The sequence below is a fragment of the Monopterus albus genome, unplaced genomic scaffold, assembly GCF_001952655.1.
Source record: "Monopterus albus unplaced genomic scaffold, M_albus_1.0 scaffold212.1, whole genome shotgun sequence".
Lineage (NCBI taxonomy): Eukaryota > Metazoa > Chordata > Actinopteri > Synbranchiformes > Synbranchidae > Monopterus > Monopterus albus.
In genome coordinates this window covers 918,295-939,102 of record NW_018128092.1, presented here as the reverse complement: position 1 = coordinate 939,102, position 20,808 = coordinate 918,295, and the positions used below count along the sequence as shown (strand labels likewise).

Below are 20,808 nucleotides of genomic sequence, written 5' to 3'. Positions count from 1 at the left end.
CCTGAATGATTTCCACACAGAGCTTTGTAGGTGTCACTGGCACTGCTGTGCCAGTTGAAAACCAATTACCTACCCTAGAAATGAATATCTGAATATTCAGATCCAGCCTTAAAATTGCTGATTAATTTTCTATTAATTGATTAACCCAGTAATGACTCACTAATTCAGCTTTTGTGGATGTTACAAAGCTAACTTCTGTTGGCTTGGGCCTGACAAGTGTCTTGGCATCAACAAGCAGCAAAATCAAAATTAAGTCTTAAGATTTCTTTATGCAAGAAATGAACAGCTTAGGTGCATGTTTAAATATGTGGCTGATTTATTAGAATAATGGCTCTATGAATTGCTCCAACATTTTTGGGGATGTGAGGATCTGGAGCAGTGTACAGGTATGTTAAAATGTAGTGGCCTGAGGCAGAGATGCAAGCAAATGTGTTGTTCCGATAAAACTCCCAGCATTTCAGGGTCAGACTCTCAACAAATGCCAGATCCAAGTTCCAAGGGAATAGCGAGACCAGAGTCCTCACATACAGTAGCAAGATCAATGAAGACTGAAGGGCCGATTTTGTGAGATTGGTGCCCCGACAGTGCGAGATCAGAAGCTAGAGATTGACTTCTCGGGAACACATGACACAAGTCCCAACAATGCAACTTCAGTCTTGGAATACTACTCTCAATAGACTGGTTTCCACAACAAGCCTAAATGCCTATAGTCCATAGGGGTGTAACAGTACACAAAAATCACGGTTTGGTACGTACCTCGGTTTTTAAGTCATGGTTCGGTTCATTTTCGGTATAGTAAGGGAAAATACAGGTCGTAAGAATGCTTGTTATTTATTATTAGCTTTTATGAACAACGGTTTAATAGAATACTGCTGCTGCTAAGTGCTCTGGTAAAGGCTGTTTAAATGATGGAGGATGCAGCGTTTTCATCGCCCATACGTAACTGTACTCCAGTCCGCCACTTAATATGGTCATGTGGGAACACAGATTTGAAGAAATGCTCCACACACAAAACAAGCCACTGTTAACTACTATTAAAGATTGCGTTGTGTACACGGCTGCACCGGATCTAAAGTCCTGTACCAAAACAGTTCAGTACAAATACGTGTACCTTTACACTTAAAATAATCAGTGACTGAATTTTCCATCAAGTATCGTGATTCTTACGTTTAGTTGCCAGCAGTAATGGTGAAGATGAAAAAGCTAGCTCAGCCCTTTAGCCCAACAGTAGAAAGCTGCTTTTTTCTTAATGCCTACCCAGAGCCGATTACCTGAAGGAGCTGTTTTAATGAGCCCGAGGCCTCAGAAGATGTCAGAACTTCTCTAATTAAACATCAGACGACAACAAGCACAACTCAGTCCACATGGATTTATCAGGTCCCAACGTTCGGTTGTACTGTCAGAAATAAAAACCGAATCTTCTTTGGTCTCAGATGGCTCTGTTTGTTCTCCAGCTGCTCCGGTTTTCAGCTTTTGGTGTTTTCTCAACCAGCCAAGACACAGTTCTGGTCCACTTGACACGTATTGATCTGTTGATCAGCCAGCACAGTGATTACTAGTTATTGATGCTGTCAGACAGATCAGATTGCTGAGGGAGTTTCACAGTCTTCGCCTTTTGGTGATGTTTTGCATTTATTTAATAATGATCCATAAAGGTTCCATATGTGTTGACTAAACTAGTCCATAGTCTTGTTTGAGCACGTCTAAAAGCAAAACAAGACGACGGCGACTCTGGTAAACCTTTGCCACTTGGGCTAGTTTACCAGCCTGTCTGGTGTCTAGTTAGGTAGAACATCACCGTGAAATGACAGCTGCTGGTATTTTCCCTCCTTGTGTATCAGGCCAAATATGCGAACTATGAAATCTCTCTGCAGCTCTGATCTGATGGGCTCTGGTCGTCTCTTCTGTTTGCATGCAGAGGGCAGGGATTGTATATCTGTGGGACCTGATGAGGTAAATGGTTATTTTGGTTGAACTTTACCATAAAATGGCCTAAATCCAGTGACTTGAGTATTAACCTACAGAAAAGTAATGCAAGTACACAACAAGACAGTGCAATAAAACAGAAGTATGGATATTGCGTGTTTACATGCGTTGTTACATCTGCATGAAGAGTGTACCGACAGTACTTTTCTTACTGATGAATATGGTCATTGTATTGTAGAGGTTCTTCTTTTTTTATGGCAAATAAAAGCAACCCACCGTGATCCTGCATGTACAAACTGAATCTGTTTAGGATGTGACGTAAAATATTTCATTGCTCTCGTGTACGGTGAAAGTCAGTAACCAGATATTTTTATGGGATCAGCAACAAAATATAAAATTCAGACAGAATGTACAGCATTACGATAGTGTGTCAGTTTGTTGGGAGCAATGACAGCTAGCACAACTGGCACCTTTGACCTTCTGGCTTTAAAACGTATTATTATTCTTTGACAGACTGCAACTAGGTATAAATGTGTGGTATATGTCAAGCTAGATTATATTCTCATCGCTTTCCAAAAGAACTCGCTGTTGTAAAAATGGCTCCAGTGTACGATTGAAACTAATATGTTGAGCGTGTGCCTTCATTCTTGAGTTCAACAAGTGAACCTTGGCTCAAGGTGCACTTACTAGTTTGTTTGAGCTTTTGACCATGTCACATGGTCTTCACGACCAAATGGAGTTTGCTCAGATGTTGTATAACTAAAGCTGAAAATTTAATGTTTAAGCAATTAAAATTTAAAACTAAAGATTTCTTTAAAAAATGTGAAAACTTTGTCCAAATTCTTTGCTAATGATTGAATGGAAAATTCTAAATTTGCGGGACTTTCGAACTATGGTTTTGATAAATCTGAAAATGTTTAAGCTCGAATAAGGAGGATGGTTTCAAATTGATCATTTTAATTTTAAAGATTGACTTTATTCAACGGCAGTCTGTCTTTGTCCTCTAAACCAGAGCTGATATAAACAAAAACGGGTTAGTCGTACTCTGGGATGCACCACCCAGAATCGGACCTCATCTTGTTGCTGATCCTTTAGTTTCGGTGCAGACGGTGTCTTTTTGCGTCAGGTTTTGTACATGCAGGATGAACGTGGTGCAGACAGCCTGTCACTTTGAACCTGTTTGTACATTATTGTTTGATTTTGTTGATATAATGTGTTTTAATAGAAACATGCTTGTGTATGATACTAATTAAATGCTATGGAGAAACAATGGGATGCTCCTTATTTCAGCTGTGTACATTGCTTATCTGGGGGGAAGATAAAGTAGTGTACTTCCTGTTTTGGATTAATAATGTTACATCTGTTACTATTGATAATATTGTAAATTATTTCATCAGTGTTTAACTGAGTACAAAAGGTAAAAAACAAAAATAAACCCGCAAAATTAGAAGTCCAAAATGGAAACCTATTTATAAAAGCACTGGAAGAACTGTGAGATTTAGTAGATATCTATCTAGTAGATATATATCAGGCTGTATGAAAGTGGAAAACCACCTGAAAACCGTTCAGTTTTATTCACAGAGAATTCACATTGATGACCTATGGTTTACACAGGCTAGGTTACCATGAGCAGCCATTTATTTACTGAGCTGTGCTTAAATTGCCTTAATACGTATTTTAACAATGAACTGCAAGATGGGTGTAACACAGAATCTAAGGCACATTAAGCAGCAAATGCAGCAATATAATATAAAGAATATAATAGAGAATGTTTGCTGCATGGGAGCAGCATGTGCAGCAGTCAACAGTCAATGTGCAAACTGAGAATGTAAACAGTACATCACGTATTTTCTGGTAATAAACTCCTCAGCTGTTTAGGAGTCTGATGGCAGAGGGAAAGTTTTTCAGTCTAGTGGTCCTACATTTCACACTTGTTTGCGGTCCATAGCAGTAGTGCTGCCATACCAGATGTGATGCAGCTGGTCAAGATGCTCTCAATGATGCAGCTGTAGAAGGATCCTAGGCGACATGCCAAACCTCCTCAGCCACCTCAGGAACTACAGCTGCCGTTGGGCCTTCTTGACCAGCTGTGTGGTGTTAAGTGTCCAAGTGAGGTCCTCACTGATGTGGACACCCAGGTATTTGAGGTGTTTCAGACCTGCAGTGTTACTGAGGAACCAGCAGGTGGCAGCACGTTCACGTCTACACGCTACAGACCCTGTGGTAACCCTCTTGTATCCTGTATATTATCTGTCAGAGTGTGTGTGTTTATTATCTGAACTCTGTGTGTATTACTGCTCGGGTTTGTGTCATTATATGTATGTGAACACACTGTTTTTCTGTTGGGACCAGTGTGTAGTCCAGGCTCAGCTGTGTGGGTGTGCTGGTTTAGCTCTAGGGTCAGATTCTGACTAATTTCTCAGTTTAGCAGCTGCTGAGGTTCAGCTGCTCTGTGATTAAATTCAGACTGAAGTCTCTCAGCTGCTGTGAAGCCCGGTGGTCCCCGAGCGAACAAGACCAATGAAAATGTGAGCTGGGAATGAAACGCTAAATTGTTTTTATGAGTCAGAATTAATCTGTGCGGTCACAGTATTATACTGTCAACAGATTCTGGTCCCAGTCCTTAAAGTCTATCCTGTTATTCTGTCCCGTCCCACCACAAGGATTTGAAAGCATGTTGTGGAGTACGGGCTAAAATGTGCTAAGAAGACTGGCAATCTTGGGAAAGAACGTCTGCACCCAGACTTGCCCACCTGGCTTTAACTGTTCTCAGTAGCTCCTGCAGATTCCCTCTGTGCAATATCAGGAGGATGTGGCCCTTCTCACTGGGCTCAGCTGCTTGTCTGTTGTTCCAGATCCCCCCTTGCAGGAGCCCTGTGTCTGCCATCAGACTTCTGCAGCTAGTCCAGGCTGCTGCCTGCCTGGTATTCAACCTCCCCAAATTTTCCCAAGAAGACAAAAAGACACTGGGCCTCATGCAAAAACATTTTCATATCCTTGTCTCAAGTTTCTTTAATGTCGGGTTCAGACTGCACAATATTTTGTCACATTACACGAGAATAGAGTCATGAATCTTGTCGTGACTTGGACAGGGTATGTGACAGACTGTCATTGCTCATGACTTGGGTGATGACAGGTGCCAGGGAATGGGAACAAGAATGTTAACAGTCATGGTTACCTGACCCAACCTCGGTCCAGTGTCAGATCTTGCCTTCTCAGAACGGAGTGGACCTGCAAAGTCCTCTATCATTATTTGACATCATACTGAGGCGTTCAATATGGCCACCAGAGGAATGTAAGTCACACCTCCAGCTCTCCTCATTCAGGGTTTTACTTTACTGGATAATTGACAGTTTAGAGATGAGAAGGAGAGTCTGCAGCTCAGCTTTCTCACTTATTCAAAAGCAGACGGACCAAAAAAGAGGTAGAAACTAAAAGGAAGAACGACGTGACCACACTGATTAAAGTTCCTACTTCTGTCTAACCTCATTCTCTCCATCCATCTCTCCTCAGTCCCTCCTTCCTTTTTCTCCTCTCTGTGCTACTCGTCAACAAGTGGATAAACTTTTCTTTCATGGTGTGAAGTGAGTGTGTGTGGGACTACTTTTATACCAAACAACAAAGGGGCAGGCCTCACTGTTTCCTGTCTGTGGGACAAGGTGGTCCCACCACTGTGTGTGTTTGTTCCCAGTCAGAGTCAACCTAGCTCTCCATCGGGACCCGTGCTTGTTGTCATGACTACGCTATCCCCTCTTCCTCCTCCTCACTCCTTTCTTCATCGGTTTTCCCACAGAACAAAACCAGCACTGTGCTTCTGGTTTTCTCTCTCTCTCTATGTGTGTGTGTGTGTGTGTGTGTGTGTGTGTGCGAGAGAGAGAGAGAGAGAGACATTCAGGTCAGATTAGTTTGTGTTCATTGAGCTCAGAAACGCACTCACAAATACACACTCTTCATGCACTGCTGATGAGGGCTAGGTTACACACACGCACGTTTACACAAGCAGTGTTTCGTGTCAGTGGAATTCACACGGTGAGTGAGACCTTCAACACAAGTGTGAAACTTTCTCACACACTTACAGACCGTTCAGTCTCGATCTTAAAACGAGGACCTTGCGCTGCGTGCACCACACGCAGCTCCCGGGGCCGTTCTTAGGCCGTGGATCACTACGTTTTAGAGGCTCAAACTGCTGTTTTTTAGCAATCTCGGTAGCTGAATGTGTGCTGATATTTCTTTCTTTAGGCGCGCCCCCGCTCCGCTCACCGCGGACGTCCGCACAGGCGCGCGCAAAAGCCGTTTTTCCACAATAATGTGAACGCACCAATAGAAGTCATACATTCAGAAAGTGATCAGCCTCTGTGAACACTGTATCATACTGTAGTTTAACTGCGGAAGTTGCCATTTTCCTCCACCTGATTCTCTGTTAGGGGCCGTGACTGCTGCTTTGTGGCTCTGAGTGTTTCACTGCGCTTCCTCAGCCTGAATCGGAGACACCTCATACATACAAAAAGTCCTAAAGATAAAAACTTAGCATCTCGTTTATGAGAACATTAGAAACGGTTCTGTGCAGTCAGTGTAGCTGAGGGCCTTTTACAAGCATGGCATGCATGTATCAGAGGAGACCGCATCAATAAATGGATGTGCTAGTGTCAGAGAGAGATGTGGGACTCGAACCTGTGACCTTCCTGTTGTTATGTAAGCGCAGCTGGTCCCTGTCCAGTCTGTCCCAGTAGAGGTCTGGTGTGCTGTGTGTGTGTGGCTTCATTAGTGAACAGAGGCGGTCTGTTCGGTGGTTTGGATCAGAGCGGCGCGCTCTCGGCACTGCTAATGAGAACAACACCTCCAGCCTCCTGAAACACCCTGTCCCTCCAGCTCGGCCTCTCTCCGCTTCTTCTCCTTGAGCTCTTTCTTTCTCTCACCACGATTCACCAACTGATTTAAGAGCTGAAATCACATTTTCAGAGGTTCAGTCTCAGAAGTCTCTGTTTGCACCTTGTCGTCGTCCATCCCACTTTCCCTCTCTGACTCGTGTCCGGTGTATGAACCAATAGTGTTTACAGGAGGTTAATACTGTGCCCCACTTCACCTGCAGATGAATATGAAAACTCATGCATCTAAATAGATATTTTAGCTTCCTGGGCAAACCGGGGCCGAACGTTTGCTGTCGATACCGTTTGTCTCCGAGGTCTGTGCAGCCCCGTGGTGCCACACGGTAACGCTGCGTTGTCTCTGACAGGACTGTGCGTGGTGGCAGTGCGCACAAGAGCTGATATGCAAACAGATGCTGAAGGTGTTTTCGTGTCCACTGATGGTGAACTGTGGGAGGTGAAATTACGCTCGTGCACATGCACCCAGTACTGAGATTTATAAAACAGAATCAGGCGTATGCACGAGTTGCATCTGTCTTCGTCTGCTTGTTTTAGCCATGACTCAACAGAGTTTTCTGCATCTGAAGGTCTGAAGCTAAAGTGCCAAAATGTCTGCATATAAATGTTGCACAGTAACAATGTGCACATGTCAGACCTCTTCATACGTTCCCGTTTCTTAGAGGCTTTGCAGTCAGGGCTGCTGGGCAGCCTCAGGTCGGTGCAGTCCGTCTCTTTGCTTCTTAAAACACACTTTCAGTCTGTCCTTCCTGTCATCTCTTACTTTAGTCGTTATGAAGTGGAGTTTTTATTCCCCTTTAAACCATCTCGTCCTTTTACCCTGTTGTGTGAGACTTTATTATTTGGCCTGTCCTGGCTGTAATTTCCTGATTCGTCTTTATTGTCTGTAAATGTTTTACGAAGGTGCTCAATAAATAGTTTCAGTTTTTTTTCTTATCACATGCTACAGGTGGTCGTGTATGGGTGGAGGTGCTGATGCTGTCGCTGGTCATAAACTGACTCCTGTCCTTTGATCCACTTCCGGTGGCTCTTCTGACTAGTTTTGGTTCAGAATATTTTTCCCAGCAGCCTCTCTTTCTTTAAATAGTTTATCTTCTGCCATCCTCTGCCCGTGCTTTGTCTGTCTGTCCGGCACAACGCACACACCCCTCACTTCCCTGTAAACTTGTAGATCCCCTTCATGAGTTTCTGGGGGAAACCAGGCAGAGATGGCGAGGGAGGAGGCTCGCACTGATTAGAGACCAGTTTCTACATTAACCGAGCTGTGTGTGTGTGTGTGTGTGTGTGTGTGTGTGTGTGTGTGTGTGTGTGTGTGTGTGTGTGTGTGTGTGTGTGTGTGTGTGTGTGTGTGTGTGTGTGTGTGTGTGTGTGTGTGTGTGTGTGTGTGTGTGTGTGTGTGTGTGTGTGTGTGTGTGTGTGTGTGTGTGTGTGTGTGTGTGTGTGTTCTTTGTCACATGTGAATTTGGGCTGGTATCCCGTGGAGACGGGACAGTAGTGAAGTCATTGATATGCGGAGCAGCATCTCTGCAGAGGAAAATCCTCCTCACTGTTGAACTCATGTCACAGAGGAGGACGGATTCTTTCACATCATTTAAAACTACACAGAAAAGGTTTTAAATGGTTTTTCAGGGTATTTCCTGAACATGAGACCAATTATTCCTGTTGTGGGTTTTACCTGACAAAGGGTTAATCTAGTGTTTTTGTCTTGATGTGGCTGCTGGAGCCAATATCCATTAAATTCATGGTGGACAAATTCATGATCTTGTTTCCTTCTTTCTGATTTAAATCTGAAATTGGCCCGTGTTAGATTGTATTTAACTTAGATGTTGTTATACAAGTGGTGGTGAGCCAGGACCTGCTGTTTGAGTGTGCATACTTAGAGATTCTGCTTAAAGGCGAACTTCACTGATTTTCAATGAGGGTTTTAATAATTATAGCGTCGGTAGGATACACAGATCACGTGTATCCTACCTCCCTCCTCCGTGCTGCACAAACATGGCTGTTTGAGAGTCAAAGTTAACGGTTTCCATAAAGTTTTTATGTCCAAGTACACTGCCTGTACTTCTGAATCAAGGAACCAGTTATTTTCCAACACAGTTTTGCAGAAGAGCTCTGATGTCAGTCGCCTCACACTGTTTATGGGATACATGAATGGGGCTTTTATTTGTGGAACCTTGGGCACCGAAATAGCTCCTGCCAATTGCAGCCAGCTGCAACACAAGTCATCCTGGGTTTGAATAACAGAGGCCCGCACAACAATCTGTGAGGAACTCCACACACAGCTTGACCAGTAGGATCATGAATGCCACAATAGAATGTCCAGACAACTGCCACTTAAAACACACACATTTATTTATAAATTACCGACTCTACATCCAACTGATTGGTTTATGCCTTGGTTACAAGTTAACAACGACCCAGAGAGACACAACACTTAACAGACTTTAACAGGAAACTATGAGACAGACATTAAAGTTAATTTGTTTTGCACGGACTGTCCCTTTATTATAAAAGCTGGCACCTGATGTCCACTTTGTTCACATTTACAGTAATGAGCGGGGCGTCAGCTGTTAGTACATCTCATTTCTTTTGTCCAGTTACTGTTAAGAAAACAGTTGTCTCAGACCAAACAGCATGTGACGGGCCTGACTGCAGACGGGGCCACAAACAGGGCCGCAGCTGTATTCACAGTCTCTCATGGCGCTGTACGTCAAACGTAAACCAGTAGACTGAGACTTCTCCATGACAGTTGACATGTACATACATATAGAATATGTGGGCTGGGTTTAGTAGCTGGAGGACAGCGATGGAGGTCTACAGCCCAGAGTGATAAGCTGGACCAGGGTCTGGACTCACACACATCACGGTGAGGACACCACATTCACTGCTGGTCTCTGGACAGGGGTTGTGCACAGCAACATGTAATCCTAACTGACTTTCTGTTTGTGCACGGCGGCTCCATGGCCTCACTTCACACTTTGACCTCATTTTTCTTAACCAAGAAATAGTTTGACAGGCTTCTGTTACATCTCAGGTGGTTTGGTGCTGTGGTTATATGCTAGATCTCCTCCATTTTGAGTTAGCAAAGGGAACCACGGCAGCCCTGTTTGGTGAGCAGATGGGCAGTCATTCCTCTTGAGTTTACCCCATGTTTACACTGAGTTTAATTTCTACTAAACGTTCAGGCAGAACAAGCAGTAAAGACGTATTACAAGCCTTTATTTAGTCTGGTAGTTAAAACTGGTTCAGCCTAATCTGGTTTTAGTGTTTCCACCCTGACAAAAACCCACTGAGCTGCAGTGTTTACACTGCCCGACTAAATAAAGGCTTTAGTATGTTTTTACTTTTGCTCTGAACGTGGTGAAGATAAGAACATGTTTCTTAATCTGGAGGAGCACCTGAAGGCTTCCAGCATTTATCCAGTGTGACACAGTGAACACTCTTCTTTTGTCCTCAGATCAGAGCTAATATTCAATTTTTCCCATGTTTGATTAGTAGCTCTGATAAAAAGTTACCTCTCTGTCAGTTCAGCTTGACGACCCGGTGACTCGCAGTTTGAATGAGAGGCTCGGTGTGAGAGCAGTTAATCTGACTGGGGGTTGAGGAGGCACTAAGGCACAGTTGGCTCTGATTCCTGTTCTAACACCATGAATTTAATGCTGTGACACTTGATACTAAAAAGGCAAAGACATTGTGACATAGAAAGTGACTATCTCACTTCATATAAAGATCCACTTAATCAAACATCTAGCATTAAAGGAAGCTACATTCATATCTTCTGCCTCCTCATTTGTTCTACTTACTTTACAGTCAGAGTGAAAACGCTACAGCCATTAATACACAGCTTCCTACACAATTTAATTTCCTGTACAAAAAGACCAAAAGTGAGAGGATTCAAGTCCTGTTACTCTGTAGATCTCCTCCCTTCCCCACGTCTGGATCTGTAGCTGCATTAAGCACCACATCCTCCTCAGAAACACAAAACATACAAAAGACTTTTAAACCAATTCAACAAAGCCATGATTTATCCTCTCATTCATGTTTCAGCTGCACTGCGATCAAATTCTCCCGCTTGTGGTTTCTTGAAGCAAAAGCTGCTTTGGAGGCAGAAATGATATGATTTAATCATAAGGAGGAGCAGCAGAGCCTATTTTTAGTTACTAGCTAAAACATTAGTATTGCCATGTGTAGCAGTTTTGCTAATAAACAAAAGAAATTCAGTTTAGCCTTACAAACCTTAGCCAACCTTTCACACTCAGTCTAAAGCCCCACTCGTCCCCTAGAGGCTGCAGCATTTGTCACAGCCGCAGTATGAAACTTTTCACAAGAATAAACTGAATCAACGTGCTGGGTCGCACTGGGTCATTAAACTCTAAAAGTTTAGAGACCAGGAAAGAAATTGGCAAATTTTGTTATTAATGATCTTTTTAAATGACTGGTGCAGGCACTGTTTGATCAGTACGTACTGGTTTCTGGCTGCAGACTGACTCAGCTCTTTCACTTCACAAAATTTAATCAGAGGGAACTCTTAAATGCAGGATTGCGATGGCCTCGGGTGTCCAGCCATTGTGAGGAAATATTGTTATTTGCATGTTTATGTATTAGAACTGCACAGTGAAATATTCCAGCCAGTAGAGGAGCGAGGAGCGAACAAAGCTGTTTCATTTACAACTATGTGGCCTTTGTAGTACTGCTAGCTCCAGTCAGTGTACGCCTGTTGTTCTTGGTGCACACTGCAACTAAAGTCAACCTTTGGAGATGAAATCCAGTCTGACTGAGCCCTTAAGATGGTGCTACGACAGAGTTCATAACCAAAGTGGAAGGACTGCTTCTGGGGATAATGATCCATTTCTAATTTCCTGGAAATGCAGTTGATTTTTAGTATCGCTTGTCCTGGACCAAAGTGCCTGGGAGACAAAGGATGCAGAAGGACAGTGCATTCACAAAAGAAAAAAACTGGAACACTTATCTCATAATAACAAGATAAGATATGATAAACTACCGGCGCAGGACCTGGAACAGAATCACCAGGTTTTTAAGTTTACTTCATTGTTAAAGTAATTCAGTGATAGGTGTCAGTACATCCAACAGTACAGAGCAAAGATGACCTGTTAATAGATAATTCAGCATACTTAATGACGTCATTTCCTGAACTATACCACTGTGGGTCTAAAACAAGTCAGATGTTTAACTATACAACAGCTGTACACTCTTCTCAGCCAGTGGACTTGAATAGTTACGTTACTTGTCCTCACTGAGGCTTAGCTCAGCCAGTGGGACTTTTTTCTGCCTCGATGCAACAGTTTCTCCAAGAAATGTTCATTTAGCACTGGGTAATCAGCGGATGAAAGCCAATTTATATAATCATACTCAGCACAACATGATATAGCTTTGGCAACAATGTGGAGTTAACATTCATGCCAATAAAGCTTGTTGAATCTGATAAGAAAATATAGCGTTAACATTTTTACCAAATTGTCCAAATGAATGATTTCAAACAAATTTTATAAAATCTTAAGAAGAGTTGTTTGACATATTTAAAGAGTTTTGTCTAAACCCAGTCCAATGCATCGTTTTGATTATTTGATTACAAACTTGCACCCAACTCTACATCGATTCACTTCTGTTCGAGCACAGTCAGATGACAACAGTAACCCTGTGGTAGGTTTTCCAACAGGTGCATATCAACTGCTGCCCTAACTTAAAATTTGGCATCCATCTTAAGTGTAACAAAAAAAAATCTACATTGGTCTTTTTTCCACAGTACAGTAGTTCACGAACATTATGGTAAGAAGCTGGAGGGAAGAGTCCATCGGGAGAGTCCAGAAACAGGCTCCTGCTTCTGCAGCAGCTGGCTGTGCGAGTACAGCAACGTTTCTAACCTCACTACAGATTAAACCTCACTTCCTGCACCGAGAGGAAGCTGGAGGGTAACAATGTGTCCACAGAAGAATACCATACAAATGGTAGTAGGGGAAGAGGGGGAGAGGACAGAAGGAATTATGTGGAAAGACAAGTGCCCTCCCTGGTGTGATGTAGAAAAGAATAAGCAGAAGGAGAGGAGGGAAAAGGAGGAGGAAATGGGTTCAAAGCAAGCAGTGGTAGGAGCAGAGGCAAACAACTTCATGTAGGATGGAAGAGATGGTTTGATTTATCAAGGAGGAAATAATGGATGATAATGGAAAGAGGCTCTAGCTGGAGATAGACAAGATGGCCGACGTGTCTTTAGCCTTGTCGAAGAAGATGGATGTCTCATTGGCAGGCTTCAGTTTGATCTGGTCGGAGCCTGGGGAGCCTTGAGACGTGACTGACTGACATTCCTGGCAGCAGCAGCAGCAGCAGTCCATAAAGGCCTGGCTGAGAGTCTGAAGCACAAAAACATGCTGGTCAGTGCTGTCTGTTTAGCAGGGGGAAACAGCTAGCCTAGCTCGGTCCAAAGATCTAAAATACGCCTACCAACACCTCTGAAACTGACAGATTAACATGTTGTATCTTGTTTTTTTTACAGTAGTGTGTCATTAAAGTACGTAGAAGTGATATTTGACTGAGTGATTCCTGATAAATTTGCCAAGCAGAAGCATGTATACATAGGACAAGAGGTCCTAGGATAGAACTCTGTGGGACTCCAGGTCTGTACCTTTTGAACAAAAAGAACCAGTTGAAACACTAATAGTCTGATCAAGAGCCATATCATGAAACACATTGAATGCAGCTGTAAGATCTTGTATAACAAGAACAGAAACTTGTTTTCACTTGTAATTGATCCTAAAATCATTTGTTATTTTGGTCAGAGCTGTTTTGGTAGTGATGATGGATACGACATTTCTTGGTGTTCATTAAGAGGTTTGAGACACTTAGAGTTTGGATCCAGTAAAAAATATTCCGTGATATGTTTCTAAGCTTTGATCCCATTAACCTTCCTCTCTATCTTGTGCAGTTTGTCTTCCATTAACCCCCTGACCTACCTTACACAGAAAGAGCAGTAGCACCGGTGTCACTGATGACTTTAGGAACAACAGGAAGTGATGTAACAGCGCCAGCGTGGAGGCCGTGTCCTCTGAGACAGTGATATGCGTGTATGCCAGTGTGATGTTGCAGACGTGTTCAGGCAGCGCGCAGACGCCGTACACAATGGCTAACGCTAACAGTGTGCAATTCATCTGCCGCTCCACCGCCTGGTGCTGCTGACGCTTCTGATTGGAGGAGCAGTCGTCATGGTTACGCTGCTTTTGAGCAGAGCTGGAGTCGCTGTTGACGTTGCGGGTGGCCATCTGGCAGAGGATGGTGAAGAGGATGGGGAGGCAGAAGTAGCAGCCGAAACACCACCACATACGACCCTGAAACAAAGATGGGGAGTAAGAACTGTTGGAGTAATCTGACACAGTAATATTTTATCTGTAATACTTTTACTGCTTTCTTTGTGGTTTGATCTTCATTGTAGTACTTGTTCTTGTGGTGCCCTGAGCAGTACAGCACAGTACCAGGAGCACATGAACACAGAAAGTAGCACAAGTCACCAACTACACAAGAGTACTACGAAGTGCCAGTATCCTATTGCATCAGTATACTACTTTGTGCTCTGGAAAAAGAGGTGCACAGCAGAAAAGTTACAGTATATAAAACAGGAAAAGATTTTTAGATGGTTTTCAAAGACATGCAGAACCTGAAGCTGTGCAAGCTGAGGCAAAGAAGTGAATAAAGAAAGGTTTGAACATAGAAGTGCAGTACTTTACATTTATTTTGAAGACACCTTTACAGTTAGCGGAGGGAACAGCTAAAGAGCAGCACACACAGTGGACCCTGTTGTAAATATGTCCACACAGTGGCTGCATCTTGACATCTGCAATGATGCAAGTCAGCGGTTTAAGATACATCAGTGTCCTCTTCCCCAGCATCAACACACACATACTACCTACATCAACTCAGCGGTTTTTCAGAATTTCCTCTCCCGGATCGACACAGCCCAGTTTCTCTGTTTTGACCACTTCTTCTGTCAGACAGCACACAATACCAGGCATATGGAACCAAAAAGGCCAAAAACGCATGCATTGTTTGTGCGTTGTCAATGTGTTGTTAATGTTTTGTTTGCATGTTGTCTACACATTATTAACACATTCAAACTTGAGAAACATAAACATACAGTATACATTAATGGGTAAACAACATGCTGACAACATGATAACACATTGACAACACATCAAAAGTTGATCACAGGTTGTGGAGAATTCGGGTTAAACCACCTCTGTAAATTGAAGGGATGCCCCAACATGACTTAACAAGAACTGGTTCTGTCATCTTTAAGATGATTATTTTGCTGTTTAACAAAAAAACCTAAAATATATTTTAAGGTGAGACATAATGAATGCAACAATGGCTTCTAGAACTCCTTTTCTGAGTTCATTCACATCTTCCTGATGCCCAGTTCAGCCTGTATCCTCTCACCTGGTGATACCTGAGCAGCAGTGAATGGAGGGAGTCGGGCAGGTAGAGGGACAGAGAAGAGGAGGGGGTGATGGTGCAGGAGTCGACCAGCCAGCCAGTGGACGAGGACACAGCCTTGCTGGGCTGCCACAGGAAGATTTCAGGGCTGGACAGCAGCAGAGCGGCGAGCCACACCAACAACAGCTTCAGCAGCACCGTGCAGCAGCGCTCCACCTGTCGAGCCTTCGGCTGGGAGGAAGAGGTAGCAGCGTGGAAACGATCGCTGCCCAGAACACACAGGGTGAAGGAGGTGATGCCCAGAGACACGACCTGCAGAGATGAGGAGGATAGAACAACTTCTGTGAGTTTCTTCTCCCCCCATTGTATCAGAATGTTTCTCAAAACATCAGACTTTTGCTGCAATTCAAAAATTTGACATACAACGCTGTCCCACCCAACAGCACCATCAACATCATTCCTCTTTCTTTTCTCCCCGGGGCTGTGAGGTTCAGATATCATTGACCTGATCACGACTGATTTGGAATATGGTCAACAGAAAAGTATATTAACGTGCTGATACTCTGCCATGGAAATTCTTTTGTTCTTGTGAAGTGTCAGGTCTCAAATCTTTTTACTTCATACGGCGTGGAGGGAAGGAGTCGACAAAAAGGTTGGTGTTCTCTGACAAGAGCTTCCAAACTCTGCCTTTATACCACGCATGAAAATGGGGATACCCTCTAGTAACTCGGAATACAGAAGGAAAACACTTACATTCCAGGTGTTGATCATTCATCCTTCACGTTTGTTGCCTCAAGCACTTCCTTTAGGCAATAAACATCCTCATTATGACCATCTTAGTGCTCTTCTAGGCAACATAGTAGTAACCCCCATATGTGCTGTTCATCTTAAACATTCTTCTGGACAAGAGAAACCTAAAGCAAGTTTCCACTCTGTCTTCTTCCACTGACAGAGCCAGGACAGTACTTGCATGCATTTATTAACACTCCAAATCATGCAAAAACAGTTATGTATGCAGATGACACAACATTTTATTTATCAGTCTTGTCAGTTGAGGAACTGTCTAGTGCTCTGTACAAGGAATTATAGTTGGTTGTGAAGCGACCATGGAATAATAAGTTAGTTCTTAATTTGAGAAAAACCTAAAGTATTATGTTTGGATCAAATGCTGAACTCAAATTTGAGCCACAGGTAACTCTGTTTGTAAAGAGTGTGCCTGTTGGACAGGTAGAGGAAACCAGACATCTTAGAGTGATACTGGGCAGTGCATTGAAGTGGTGGAAACAGCAAATGTTGTTACAGTCATGGGTAGAGGTCTGGCAGTTATTAAGAGATGTACAACATTTTTACCAAAATACTGCATTTCTCACTTTGCTCCAGCAGTGGGCCTTACTCAGTTGGATTATTGTCCAGTAGTGTGGTCAAGTGCATCAAGTAAAGATTTGAAAGAATTACAAGTCGTCCAAAATAGAGCCAAACAACTCACTCTGAACTGTCGCAGGGCTAACATAATAAGAATGCACAGAACCTTAGATGAGCCACTAGTAAAGGGTGGCAGGTTGTCTCTTTGCTTTGTTTTATAACAGTTACTAATACGGTCCCTAATTTCTTGTAGTATCAACTTTTATATAGTAGCAATAGCCACAATTTTAACACCAGGAATGTAATGCAAAGCAATAAACTGCTATGTTTACAGGAACGAAAAGGTGGAATGGTTTGCCATCAATTATTACACATTTAACAAGTAAAATTTGTTTTAAAAGATTTCATGGCACAATATAAAGTTAGTTGTTGATTTTGTGACTTTCAGTGAATTCTGAGTACAGTGTAGTCTGGGATTGGGTCTGTTATTTTATTGTATGTGCAATCTTTTGTAGTATACTTATTTCAAACAGCTCTCAGTAAAGAGCAGCTTCAGTTTGGGGTCGGTTTGACTCTTCTCAAATTACTCTAACTGATTGATGCCAAGTGAAAACAGATCATGTCAGTTTAAGTTCTTTTGATCAATAAGCCACTTTCAGCTTTTCCCATTTAGGGGTCACCACAGCAAATCGTCACACTGACGACTTGCATGACATTTTACACCGGATGCCCTTCCTGACACAAACCCGGGCCACAGCAGTGAAAGCGTTGTGCCTTAACTACTAGCCTACCAGGAACGGCTACCAGAAATATAAACATCACTGAACAAACAAAAGAATTTTGTATGAGGGAAAGACTAGAAATGTTGGTTGAACCATCAAACACTCCGGCCCAAAGCACAATTATTTTTGACAGGTTGTCATTAAATATGGCATGGATATAACTCAGTAGACGTACTGTGGACATCGTCTCCACCCAGTGCTCACCTATGATCTGTACCTGGATAATTATGATGACAGACCTGATGATAATAAAAAATTCTCATTATTTTCTGGTCTTCTGAAGTAATGCTGCTGTATTTGCTGTCTATTTTTTTTCTTCACAAAGCAAGAGCTCAACTTTGGCTTTTATTTTGAGGGGTAGCTTGACATAGCAGGAAGACGGTGGTTTTTGGCCACAAACTAGAGAAGGAACTGTTAAACTTTCCATTGGAAAGTCAATCAGATGATCATGAAACGTCTACAAAAAGCCACTAAATGAGAGCAAGGCAACAACAAGGAGATACAAAGCCACCAAAAATAGACACAAGGTGACTAAAAGTCGACAGAAAATGACACCAGAAACTACAGAAATATGCAAAACAACTCAAATTCCGAAGACCAAAACAAAAAAAATAGGTGTAAAATGACTACAAAGACATGCAAAGCAAGTAAAATGGACATAAAAGGACTAAAACCAGACACAAAACTACTAAGAAGCACAATCCACCCACAAGGAGAGACAAACTGACTACAAATCAGGTGGTTGCTCAGTGGGTTCCTGATTCAGATGCATATGTATGTGAGCAGCCATCTACGCTTTTGTGACACATTTGGCAACCAAATTTTGTGCAGCAGTGACCAGAGATGGACCTACAGTATCAGACCTCCAATCAAAGCTGTCAATCATATGGAATACACCTCTTTTTTATGTGAACAAATAACTTATTAAAAACAAACTTATAAGAAAAGGGACCACTTGTACAGACATCAGTGTGATAATATCTACCTAGAGTGTCAGAAATGACCTTTGGGAAAACTATATTTGATTTGAATTTTTAGTTTGGCTCCTGTCCCATCTGCTAACATGGAGGGGGCGGGGTTTATAACCTATATTGCAACCAGCCACCAGGGGGCAATCAACTGGCAGTGGTTTCACTTCTGGGAGCGGCCATCTTGTGATCTTTATATACAGCTTATGGGCAAAACCAAAAAGAATAGTATTATGCAATCATGCCTCAACATAAGCCACACCCACCTCCATATAAGGCACCGTGCGGCAGGTGATGTCCCCTAGGATCCTCCTATGGGAGAGCTGGTTGAGGACCACCACAGGAAGGCAGAGCACCAGGACCAAGAAGTCCCAGAATGCTATGCTGGCCAGTAGATAGTTCCAGGTGGACCGCATGTAGTAGTTGTTCCAGACAATGCACATCACCGCCATGTTTGCCACCACGCCTACTGCCAGCACCAGACCAGCCAGGAACAGGATGGTGTAGGCTGCGTACGAGCTCTCTGCCAGTGGGTAGAATGGGTTAAAGAGACCAGGGGCATCATGGTTGGACTTGGAGGTGTTTCTATGGAGATGGATATCATCATTACCACCATCCCCCATTGTTAGTTTGGTCACGTTGCCAAACTCTGTGGCCTGGGGCACCGTCACTGAGTCGTACTCGAAGTACTGGCTGAAGGTTGACTGTTGTTCTTCCTCGTCGGTGCTGCGGGCCAGCCGACGGTGCTGGTCTCCCTCTAGATCAAGCATTTCGGGGAAGGTGAGGCTCTGGTCTGGGGCGTAGGGTTTGTCCTGAATTTTGAGCTGCTTGAGTGTCCAGGTGGGCTCCAATTTAACATGGGAGGGGAGTTTATGGGTGCGGTCGTGTTGCCCATCATGTTGCTTGATGCTCTTTGCATTTGTAATCAGCAGCGGCAAGTACAGACACAACCACAAACCGACATACAGGGCCATGGTACTGAACGTAAGTGTGAAAGATTCACTTAAACCAAATAGATTCAAACCAGATTTGTTCAAGATTGGTTGTTTCTGACCTTTAAAGGACTTGACAACAGAACAACAGTGTAGAATTCGTGCACAACTCTAATAAAAATCCAGTAGTGTCTCCAAGAAGTTCCGGTACTCAGGACAAAATGATCAGTTTAAAGTTGGCCAAGCAACTGTTCAGTAGGAGGCCGCTGTAACTCCGAGTTGCTGGGAAGTGACAAAAAGACGATAATCTGTTTGGTAAAACTGAGAATTCCAAGAAATTTAGGTAGAATTACCTCAAAGTTGGCAGATTTTTGTTACCAGAAATCGACCAAACATCTGAAACTTTACAAATAATGATAAAACACTATTTGTTATGACGTCCACTAGATTTTTAATAGGTTTGTAGTCCAGGCAGGATGAACATCCTCTCTTGTCTTCTCAGGCTCGTCTCTTCAAACTCCCAGTACTCCAAGTTTGCCCCTTTAAAGGTGGACTCTGTTTTTCCCATTCGTTATTAACCTCAACAGGTGTTGGAGCTCGAGGAGCAGGGCGAGGGTCTGCGTCTGTGTTGGTGCCGCTGTGTCTGGGCTTCAGGCAGCAGAGAGACTGGGCGCCCTGGAGCTCTGAGGGTCTCTGGGAACAAGCAGCCCTCTGCAGTATGGCTGGATGGAGCCTTTGTCAGCACACACACACTCTGACAGGCCTACAAACAAGGCTGGCACAAATACAATCACACACTTTTGTCTGCACAATCAGACACGGATACTTTCTTTTTCTCTTCTTGGCTCTCATACACACACTGAAAATCACACTCATTTAAAAACACTCCCAGTTCTGCTGCCCCCTGGTGGTGGTTGTACTTGGAACTGAAGCCAGCTGAGTTCACTGACAGAAACACATCTGACCCGCATACTGATGAAGCTGCTTTTCTCTCTGGTTGTGTACGTCTTCCTACGTCTGTGTGGAGAGAGAACAGTTCTACATCCAAAGTCATGACTTAGGGGTCAGACTTGGTTTTAGGGTCCAGGTTAGAATCAGGTTCAGGTCTGGGGATAGGGGCTGCATTAGGTCAGTGAGTGTCCTCACAAAGATCACTGTACAAACGTGTGTGTACTGTTGTACTTACGGGAACCAAATTCAGTGTGAGAACAGCTTTGACCAGTGAGGATGGATTTTGGCAGCGTTTTTACAGCTGCTACAGGAACTGATCTCAGGAAACAAGACCATGTTTGTAATAAATCAGAATTATTCTTTGAAATGTTCCTGTGAGACTCAAAACAAAATTTTGATTTGATTTATTCTTTCAAACATGTAATGACATGTAATGAATATGTCAACACACATAATTTCACACAAATCCACAAATCCAATATCAATGTGCTTATACCTAGTACATGCTTGAATGGAGTAGGAAGAAGTCAGACTTATCCAGTCCTACCCCATGACATCATCTTAC

At 43.1% G+C, this 20,808-nt stretch overlaps 1 protein-coding gene across 1 annotated transcript; it reads right to left on the bottom strand.

Moving 5' to 3' along the window:
* Nucleotides 1-9,140: 9,140 nt before the first annotated feature.
* gpr37l1b (G protein-coupled receptor 37 like 1b) lies at nt 9,141-20,130 on the bottom strand. Its single transcript, XM_020619001.1, has 4 exons — nt 18,627-20,130; nt 15,252-15,560; nt 13,775-14,146; nt 9,141-13,174 (listed from the first exon to the last, which is right to left on the bottom strand). The coding sequence occupies exons 1-4, from the start codon at nt 19,332-19,334 to the stop codon at nt 13,001-13,003; spliced, it is 1,563 nt and encodes a 520-aa protein (XP_020474657.1). The 5' UTR covers nt 19,335-20,130; the 3' UTR covers nt 9,141-13,000.
* Nucleotides 20,131-20,808: the final 678 nt, after the last annotated feature.

What these genes read in the sequence shown, in the direction of transcription:
- gpr37l1b (XM_020619001.1), bottom strand. Translation starts at nt 19,334, where the DNA reads ATGGCCCTGTATGTCGGTTTGTGGTTGTGTCTGTACTTGCCGCTGCTG. An exon ending in TGCTGCTCAGGTATCACCAG is followed by an intron (nt 14,147 to 15,251) that starts GTGAGAGGATAC and finishes TCTTTGTTTCAG; the next exon opens with GGTCGTATGTGGTGGTGTTT. An exon ending in TACTGCTCTTTCTGTGTAAG is followed by an intron (nt 13,175 to 13,774) that starts GTAGGTCAGGGG and finishes TTTGTGCTTCAG; the next exon opens with ACTCTCAGCCAGGCCTTTAT.